Source organism: Malania oleifera, chromosome 2 (assembly GCF_029873635.1).
Source record: "Malania oleifera isolate guangnan ecotype guangnan chromosome 2, ASM2987363v1, whole genome shotgun sequence".
Lineage (NCBI taxonomy): Eukaryota > Viridiplantae > Streptophyta > Magnoliopsida > Santalales > Ximeniaceae > Malania > Malania oleifera.
In genome coordinates this window covers 32,447,517-32,458,221 of record NC_080418.1, presented here as the reverse complement: position 1 = coordinate 32,458,221, position 10,705 = coordinate 32,447,517, and the positions used below count along the sequence as shown (strand labels likewise).

The following is a 10,705-nucleotide window of genomic DNA, read 5'->3' as shown; positions in this document are numbered from 1 at the left end:
CTTCTTGATGCCTTCTATGGAACTACCTGCATGCAGTTGAGCTATTCGATTGAAATTTCTCTGCATCTGTGTTGAAATTACCTGCTGCCTCATTTGTTTGCTTTATCATTCATATGTTCTACCTCCTGATTTTTCGAGAGGCCCAGTTGGTCATCGGGGAACTTTTAACCAGTGATGCGTAGTAGCTTGTGGAAGGTGGTCTTTATACAATGCCTCTGATCAGAAGCCTTCTTTGGGTTAAAACCATGCACTACCAATATATAAGTGAATAATTACAAGTTTTAATTTGATGGAACTAAAAGCATGCTTGGCTGTAAAATGGGAATGTAGCAAAAAATGGCTTACTAAAAAGTTTCATGAATAGTATTGCAAATTTGCAAGCAGTTGGGAATTCATTTTAGTAAGATTTTGTTTGGGTTTGTTCATTATGCAAGTGAATAATTAAAAAATTTAATTTGAGGCTCGTGAAATGAATTGAGTATCATAGCGGAAAATTGAATATGGATGGTTTGGTTCAGCTTGTTTGGATCATGAATAGTTTAGGGAATTTTTAATTATTATTATTATTATTATTATTATTATTATTATTATTTATCTACATCTTCTTGGCACTTTTCTTGAGAGGGTTGCAAATGAGACAAATACTCAGTAGCTTTGCTAGGCAAGTTGCATTCTCGAGTCCATTTTTGAGATTCATTTGATAAACGAGTAAAGTTATTTATTTAGGTAAAGTGAATAGTTCATTTACAGGCTCTGTTTGGTCTTAAATTAGGCTTTTTAGAAGTTCAATGAAGTCTTACATACACAAGTGTTGAGGAAGAAGATGAATTTGCATGACTAGATCTTTTTATTTGGCTCTTTTTGTTGTCAATCTAATTCTTAATATAACTTTCTATTTTGACTATGAAAAGATGATTTCCTGCTTCAAGTTCGATAATGCTAATGGCTAGGAGAGTCGTGAGGATGTCAAAGTCATTCCTGCAGCACTCCCACGTATAAATTTGTACAGGATGGTGTTTTTGAGTCTTGTCCGTAAACTGGATATGTTAAAAGCCTATTGCCACCTTTGTGCTTTGTTTGAATCTAAATAACTCTAGATGAATAAGCCTCGTGGTAGGTGTAGCTCTTATAGAAGATGAGATAAGGGAGGGACGTCTCAGATGGTATGGAAACTTGCAATGTAGGTCTTATAGTGTACTTATGAGAAATAGCGATTTAGTTATTGTGGGGGGCAGTAAAATGGATAGGGGTAGACTTAAAATAATTTGGGGGGAGATAGTAAGGATTTAATATCCTTGAATCTATCAAAAGAAATGGTCCATGATCGCATAAATTGGCGGAAAATGATTCATATTGCGGATCCTATTTAGTGGACTAAGGTTTGGTTTTGTTGTTGTTGTTTAAATGAATAAATCTCGAACAAAGTTAATTTTGGATTAACATAATAAAGTTTGATTCAATCAATGTAGTGGTTCGAAGTACAAGTTTGAACATGTATTTTTGAGCTTGGTTTTAATAAATAATTTTGAGTGCGGTAAATTAAAATTAGGTTTGAGCTTGTTTTGTTTTTAACTTGAGACCTTATTTAGAATTTGAAAAATATTTTAAAAAATATGAATTTTTTCTTTTTGACATTTTCATGTTTTACTATAAAAAAAGTGAGGAAAAATATCAAATATAGGACATTAACAAATTAATGAACCAACATGTCATTTAACATTTATTTTTCATTTTTGAAAATTTAATAGCATTTGAACAAATTTACATCCTTAACAATATTTTATTTTATTTTATACTAAACTGAAAATCCTTGATCTAGAATGGAGTCTTACTCAAAAACCAAATTGCTACTGTTGAGCGTATATTTCTATTAATTTGTACAATTTATATAAAAAAAATAAAAATTGGTACCCTGAAAGTGAAAGTAAGAATAAATATTCATTTTTTATAAAAAAAATTTCAATTTCATTATAAATTCCTTCTAAAAGGTATATAAGATTTAAGCATAAAAATCTTTTTATGTAAATAATTGGATATGAGCATATTATAAGAGGCTTGTGATGCCAGGAGCTCTTGGGTTTAATTCCAGACGAAACAATTTTGGATTCATTAGGAGGGAGCGTACTCATTTTCCTAAGGATAGAGATGTGAATCAATGAGCTAGTACCGAATTAATTCAATTATATTATTAGCATCAATTTTCTTAAATTGGATGTACTATTGTGCTCTATTCTTCTTGCTTTGATCACTTGGTTATAATAATACTGTGTGGGAAGTCTACCTTTTTTTTTTGGATATCGTCCGGGTGTCCCCAGCCGGCATCTACTAGATTACCCTTGGATGCAGCATGGCCGAGACTAATCCGCACGCCCCACAGAACCCACCCCAAGACCCTGCAGGGAGGTAAATCGGGATTTGCTCAAGGCAGCAGGAATTGATCCTGAGTAGCTAACCTGGGTCACAGGCTCAGCCGGGTCACCCTTGCCACCCGAGCCAGCGCCCGGGGGTTTGTGTGGGAAGTCTACCTTGTCCTATAAAGAGGTTGCTAAAGTTGTGATCAAGTTAATGAGGCCAAAAAGGAAAAAAAAAAAAAAGGAAAAATTTATTGATGAGGACCATAATTAAGTGTAGTGCTTGGTTGCCAAGGTTGAACAAATTAAAAAGAGAGAGATTAATAGAAAAAGAGGAGAAGAAGGGGAAGCTGACGCTTAAATTAATTCCAAAAATTTTGAATGATACATACATGCAAATAAGAAGGGGGCATTACATGTGAGACTATCCTCGTTGGAGCAAAGGGGAAGATAATAAGGATCAACACTCACGATAGCAACGATCAATGAATAGTTCAAAGGGTGAGGGGCTTATATTGGTTGCTATGGGTAACAACCCTTTACATATATGGAGTGGATTGAGATCTAATGTGAATGGTGGGTCGTAGTTCATAGGTATGATCGTCTTTGTCTAGTTATGGACATTGGTACTGTGAAGGTTAGAGTATTTGATGGTACCATTGAAATATAAAAAATCACACATATATATTTCAGAATTGCATGTAGGAGAATCTACTTTCATCCAATTACTTGTATAACTTTGCATGCTTGGTCTTTCAATGGTTCTACATTATAGGATTTTGAAGGGGGTGAAGGATGGTATGATTGTTAACAGGGTCACAAAGCAAGGGCCTTCCAAAGAGACCTAAAATGGAAATAATCTTTTTACAAATTTTGGAAAAAATATAGACAGAGTTAATAGAACTTGGGAGTCTTTAAAAAAAAAAAAAAAAGCCAAATTTAGGAGTTAATAGAACTTCCAAAGGAAAAGAAAGTAATAGGGTGAAAATGAATGTTTTCAAAGAAAGACGATGCTTCAGAAGAGGAAGGTAAATGAACCAAAGCCAAACTAGTGGCAAAGCAATACACTTAGAGGGAATAGATTGGTAGTCCTTAGGCATTTCTTTAGTTGTCTGACACACCTTCGTTTGAGTACAGTTATTGACTATAGCAACTAAATTGATTTTCGGCTCGAGCAGTAGAATGTTGAAATTAGATTGTTTAATGGATTTAGAAGAGTAGATGTTGTGGTAAGATTGTTTAATGGGTTTAGAAGAGCAGATGTTGTGAAAATTGAGTATAGGATGCACAGCAGAATATGTAAATTGCAACAAACGATAAAGCACCAAAAAACAATTTATGCACAACCAATATATATGAAAGCAAATAAAGAAAACAACACGAGAATATACGTGGCTCGGCAAAATCTACATCCACGGGAGCAATCGGCATAAAAGTTTTACTATGAAAATGAAAGTACACAATACACTTGATACAATGATCTCACTTTAGTCAAAATATGCCCAGAAGAACATATATAACAACCCCTTAGAGGCTTCCCTCCAAATACTCATCCGTCCCAACGTTCCAATTTAAAATTTGAATTCTTTTTCGCAGCCTCGAGAGCACTTGTCCATGAGTAGGGCACTCATCGAAGAGAGAGAAAGAGGTCCACTCGTCGACTATTGAGGCTCACTCGTCGCCGAGTCTTTGAATTTATGATTTTCTTGCTTTTGGTATCTTAGAACTTTTGCATTTTTCTGACTCTCGGTATCTACTCATCGACGAGTAAGGCACACTAGTGGACGAGTCTCTGCTGCACAACACTAATGAATTCATCCATATGCTTTTCTTTGTTTATGAGCCCCACCAAGTATAAGAGCCACACCCAAATGCAATAGTAGATTTATCCAGTATTGCTAAAAGGTTTTAAGAAACCATGAAGGAAAACCATGTCAATCTATGTACATAGAAAATTATTAATTACATGGATTAAATTAGGGGTGACAAAACGGGTTGAAACTCGATGAGTGATCCATGACCAGCCAGTTTAAATCGGCTTTGAGTTTAATACAAGATGCCCCACTTATAAACGGGTCAACCTAAACCCAACCTGTTTAATAAATGAGTTGGGCGGGTTTGGGTTGGGTACTCGTCGGGGGACCCATTCATCTTAATATATATTTGTATCATAAAACCTAACCCTACCCATATATATGCAGTACCCTTCCTATAACCCATTACCTTGACCTACCTAATACCCACTCGACCACTCCCACTTGCAGATGTTGAGATGCAGTCTCATGTAGTTGTGGCTTGCGATCGGCACTTGACACTGTTGGTAGTCGACACTCGGGAGTCGGCACCACTACCTTGCCCAGAAAACCCTACCACACTACTAGAGTACTAGTGAAGGTGATTAGGTGAAGTAAACTCGACTATAGCCTGCAAGCGCTGAGGCATAGCTACATAGAAACCTTCATTCCCCATTCCCCTCAAAGCCTATTCGGCGACAATGGCAATCGACAATCGACGCTAAGGCACAACCAGTGAAATAGTTACCAAATCCTCATTCAGTCATTCCCCAATTCCCCCCTGAATCCTTGATTCGGTGATTCCTTTTTTTTTTTTTTTTTTTTATTTAAGCCAAAGGCTGAAATTGGTACTAGGTAAAAATTAATTTACATATACTTTTTTGGTAGTTGAAGCAATGCTATAGAAATCGTGGGGGATTCAATGAAAGCTCTAGGAAGCAAATCACTGAGGTAAATGACAGGCTAATTGTGCAGTCTGCTGCCGCTGTTAGCAGAGAGAGAGAGAGAGAGAGACCCTAATAAGGTATTGCGGTTCGAAGAAGGATGATAGGGAGAGAAGACAAAGGATTGTGGGAATGGGGAAGAAGAAGAAGGTATCAACAAAGGTGTTTTGCGAGTTTGATGATGAGAAGATACTGGTGCATCACCGGAAGGCTAAGCACTTCAAGTTCCATGTCTGCCACATAAAGCTCCCCACCGTTTATGACTCGTTTTTTAAACGGGTTACACATTTATGAGCCGTTTATTAAATAAGCGGGTTTGAGTTTGCATATTAATCACCTGCTAATAAACGGGTCAATCCGAACCTGAACTCATTTAATCCCTGCCCATTTATGAACAACCCAAACCCTACCCATTAACCTGTTTTGCCACCCCTAGATGAAATCAATCACCAAGGTAGTGGTACAATCATTTTGACACGAATATGGTGAGGATTGGATATTTCTGTTAAGAGTATGTCTATTATGTTTACTTTATAGTTTATTTAATGGTTGATTCATCTTCTTCTTGTTATGTGTATGTGGATGATATGATGATTACTACAAATAAAAAATTTGATATAAATCACATAAAATCTTTATTGAGTAAGGAATTTGATATAAAGAATCTAGGTGCTTTAATGAAGATATTTAATTAACATGGAAATTCTCAACAAAAAAAGAGGCTTTCTTAAAAGTTATACAAAATGGCGAGGATGTGTTTAACATGAGTAAGCTAAGTCAATCTTTTCTCGATTAAAAAATATTTTAAAAAATATTTTAGCAAATTATCTACATTCAAAATAGTATATGTATCTCTATATGCGTATAAATATAGAGTACAATATTCCAATGTTTTGGGATGCTTGACTTATGCCATGGTTTATGATATATTGTCCAAATCTTACTCATATAATTAGTATATGGCGAGTAAGTTCAAGACAGATCGATCTAGGTAAGAAGCATGTACATGCTAATTTTGAATTGTGGATTGTAACATATGTACTTAAAGGGTACAATACTAGATATTGACAATGAGTTTGGTAAGTGTAAGATTTAGTTTTAGTTGAATGGTTTATAGAGGCCGTGAAGGGGGCTATGAGAGGTTATTATAGAGGCTGTGAAGGAGGCTATGAGGTTATGTGATTGAAAGAGTAAGTAATGCACTTTAAGGAAACAAACTATTTATTTGTATTAATTTAGATTGTTCTAATGTCATTTGTGTATGCAATGAGTTAGGTTTACCACTCTAAGATAAAACATACTGTAATTAGGTGTCACAAGACACAAGATCGAGCACATTGTGGTGCTACTAGTGACATTCAACTTGTTAATGCATGTATTTATGGAGAATGCAATAGGCACGAGGACAAAAATTATAGTTACTAAGTAAAAGTTCTTGAGTTGCTTGAACTTGCTTCATGTTGGAAGTTGTTGAATTGGTAGGTTATAACTTTAGGTGGAGGTACAACAAATATGAGAAGCGCCTGATTGGAGGGGGTATGTGCATTTTGGACTAAGGTGAAGATTATTGAGCAATGACACATATTTAAAGAATGGTCTACTTGAAATGACAGAAATGTTTCATGTAGAGGCGAGTGATCAAAGAAGTCTCCCTTGAGGGATAATGTAGTACATCAAGCCCCAACACAATTAAATTTGCATGCTAGTAGACAACCATGCAATATACAGGTTATTTGATTATTTAAATTTTAAATACAAAAGTGTTAACATCTCTTTTTTAACATCTCTTACCCTCTATTTGAGAGAGGTTTTGGATAAAAATATAAAAGAATTTGTATTGAATTTTGTCCAAATCTATACAAATTCAAATTTATGGTCCAAAATCCATGCTTCTATATACTTTTTTATTTTATTTCACATCCAATTGCTTAATCTATTTAACTAATTAATCTCTAAATAAAATACAAAAAAAATATTTTATGCTACACTATCAAGAAATGGTATGTCCCATGGAATCATGAATTGAGAGGTTACTTTAAAATTGACCAGTTAGGATATTTTCTAAAGAGAACATACATTTAACACATGTGCCAACCCACACATTTATTTAATACATGTGCATTCCCAATAAACATGTAAGAGATTTGTTCGGGCTGTTAAAATAAAATATTTTATTTATTAAAATTTTATAAAAAAATTTAATCTAATTCTTATAATTTTGATATTTTTTTATTTTTATATAAGTAACTGTTTATGATTTTAACCAGTTGAAACTTCAAGTCAATTCTTGTTTTATATTTTATGTTTTTCGAAAAGTTACTAAGATGCATTTTATCAAAAGGAACCACACAAAAGATCAAATATGAACGAAGAACATTTTGTCCAAATAGTGTTTATTAGAGTTTGCAATGTTCTACTTCACTGGAAAATATTGATTTGGGCCTATTGAGATATCATTGTTCCTTTTAATTCTTTTTTTTTTTTTTATAAAAAGATTTCATTATTTTTTTCTTTTCAAAATTTCCAAATTATCATTGTCAAGTAGAGAGTTTTTTAAATGTTCATGTTGACTCCATTTAGTGTAGAGGATGCTAAAAGATAGACCAAAATGATTAGTCACAATGTATGACATTACCCTATCTATCTAGAGGGATGCTAAAGAATAAATGCAATCCTACCCACTATGTTCACAATTTAAGAATAGATGTGGTTAGCCAACTCTCCATTAATCTTTTATGGTAATAATAACTAGTTAGCAATCTCTCGCAAAATTTTACAGGGACCTTGTCCCACCATGCATGTTGTCTATGTGCTTGTTTTTTATATGTGAAACATGTAGTAAGTAGGTCCCGCTCCTTATACATTTATTGTTGTAATAAATATGAAAATAACTGTCACATATTTCATATGCAAAAACTAGGCACACACACACATGAAGGGGTCGGTTCCCTGTATAATCTCTTGCAATCACCCCCCCTTTTTTTTTTCTCGAAAGAAAAGCTAAGAGTTACGGGTCCGTGACTATTTTGGACTTAGGTGACAAGAGGAGAGTGACTAAGGCACAAGGGCCCCTCTATTTCCTCCATTCTTCTACTAATATATGGGTATGTGACGGTCATGAACCCATATATAATAGCACTATACTTTCTTTTGAATATTGTCGTGAATAAGAATTTTATCCAAAGTATTTAAACATATCAAACAAGAAGCCTATTAGAGACTTTAAGGGAATCAATTGGGTTTCAAATAAGTTAAAAGTAAGGGCAACATACAAGAGACTATATTTGCGATTTGGTGAGACGATGAGGGAATACTATTGAGTTTTGATCGAGCATAAGTTTTGTCTAGTGGCCAAGATATGGCGTCTTTAGTTGTGGAGCTAATGCTAATGCTAGCTAATGCATTACAACATCTTAAATAGTCGAGTGACACATGCTAACTCCTAACTTCTTAGATTTCACAAAAATAAAATGTTTCTAAAAGTATTATCTTACTCCAAGATAAAATCTATAATTGTACATATTTAGAAGAAGGAGAATCGAATTTATCACTTAATTTTGTCACCATCTTTGTTTAAACATTACTTTTCTACTCTATTATTAATATCGAAAGAGTCTTTATATAGACTTGATATAGATGGATAAACACCAACATAACCTAAAAATTTAAGTTATTAAATTTGAAATCCAACTATATATATATATATATAAGTACCATCCTCTACTACATATTTTTTAATGTTGGATAAATTTAGAAGTAAAATTCTCAAATGCAACTTCTTTGTTCACCGTCGTAGAGGCGAAGACATATGCACTTCACGGGAGTTACTGTTCAACTTAAATTACTATATTTCCCCTCACTTTTTCTTCCATTGCTTATAATTTTTTTTTTCCTGTGTACATAACTCAGGTTGTAATTTAATAATTTAACTTTGTACCTTAATTAAGACGTCATACCGACATGCATGTATAGCCTTTTACCCAATCAAAGAAACATTTCCCTCTCTTAAATATTATATTCCCATCAGGCCGTACGTGGGTCAATGCCCGGCGCCTATGACCGGAAACGGAAAAGCTTTCCGGTCATTGACGCACCACACCCACATACGTACAGGCGACGAAATCAAGTAGTTACCTTACAACTCCCCAATTAAAACTCCAACAATCAGCAACAAACCTTAATTAACTCGACAGCTACATAAAAATTTCACGAATTAATTTCTCGTATTTGTTATTTCACGGCGGGGAAAAAAATAAGATGGGACGAGTGGTTTTCTAGACGGATTAAATATTCTCGACATATATATATATATATAATTATATATAGATATATATATATAAGTTCCTAAAATTAAACTAAAACTCTTAAAGCCGGCGCTGGACTCTGGGCCGTCGTCTGAGCTCCGGCCAGCATTGCTCCGCTAGGATCCGCTCCAGCTCGCTGGGCCGGCAGGGGACGGTCAACGCACCCTGGTGGTAGAACCCGTACTCCTCGGCAGCGTGCTCCAGCAGGCTGACGAACGCCGGGTGCGTCAGGGACGTCAAGGGCACGATGAACCGCTTGGGCTTCTCCCCGGCGCCCACCGCTATGACCGCAAAGTGGCCTTCCTTCACGTCCTCTGGCACGTACGCTGAGGAGTCCTCGAAGCTGTTGCCGTTGGAGAATGGCTGTTTCTTGCTTATGAAGAGACTCCGCCGGAGCTTCTTCACGATACCATTGATGTTAACGTTGTTCTTCTTGTTAATGTCGCTGCTCCGAAGCATACCCATTTTCGCTAATTTATTTCTTAATAGTAATTCGATCGACTGGCTAGCTAATTTCTTTCTTAATTTTTTGCTTGGAATATTTCATTAACGGTGGTCATTCCGGGCATCTGGCTTGCTTCTTATATATAGGGTTTTGGGGGGTGACGATGATACATGGAGGATGGAGTTGTGGCTACGTACGTACGTTTGGAGAGAGAGAGAGAGAGAGAGAGAGAGAGAGAGAGTGGCGTAAAAAGAGGGGACCGGAGCATGTGCGGGAGTCCCTGAGTTCAACTCTCACATGAAAACGTCCTTTTCCGACGGTCACTTTCTGCCTTCAAGTAATTATTAATATATATATACGCGAGTAGTTTTTTGTCAAGCAAACTGAATTTAATTGTCTCCTGCTTTCATCATTTCAGTTCAATTACTATGGGCAATATATACTTTGCTTATATTGGTTTTCTGCTTTTGTTTTTCTTTTCTTTGCTATAATATAGCCCCAGAAAATGGTTTTTGCTGGCAACATTTTAATGCTTGTCTTCGAGTTCTAGAAAATGTATTTTTAAAATCAAACCCAAATAAAATTTGAAGGACAGCATATCCCGGCCTTTAAGAGAGTTTTCTAAAACAATATGTTCATTTCTTGACCTTTAAAAAACAAAAATGATCTCATTTGACATTTTAAATTAATGGCAATTGTATTGTTTATTTAATTTGTTTTTTTAGTTTTAGTTTATCATCCGTTAACACATACTTATTTAGAATTAGGTCGCTGTATTTTGAATATTTGTTAACTTTTAAATTCAGAAAGTAACAAAATAGTAAACAATGGATATAGTTTGGATGGTAAGTGTAACACCACTCTTCTT

The 10,705-nt window shown here is 35.1% G+C and overlaps 1 protein-coding gene across 1 annotated transcript; it reads right to left on the bottom strand.

The window, feature by feature from the left end:
* Positions 1–9,403: 9,403 nt before the first annotated feature.
* LOC131149047 (auxin-responsive protein SAUR50) lies at positions 9,404–9,946 on the bottom strand. The gene has a single exon (XM_058099092.1). The coding sequence runs from the start codon at positions 9,855–9,857 to the stop codon at positions 9,453–9,455; it is 405 nt and encodes a 134-aa protein (XP_057955075.1). The 5' UTR covers positions 9,858–9,946; the 3' UTR covers positions 9,404–9,452.
* Between the last annotated feature and the right edge of the window lie 759 nt (positions 9,947–10,705).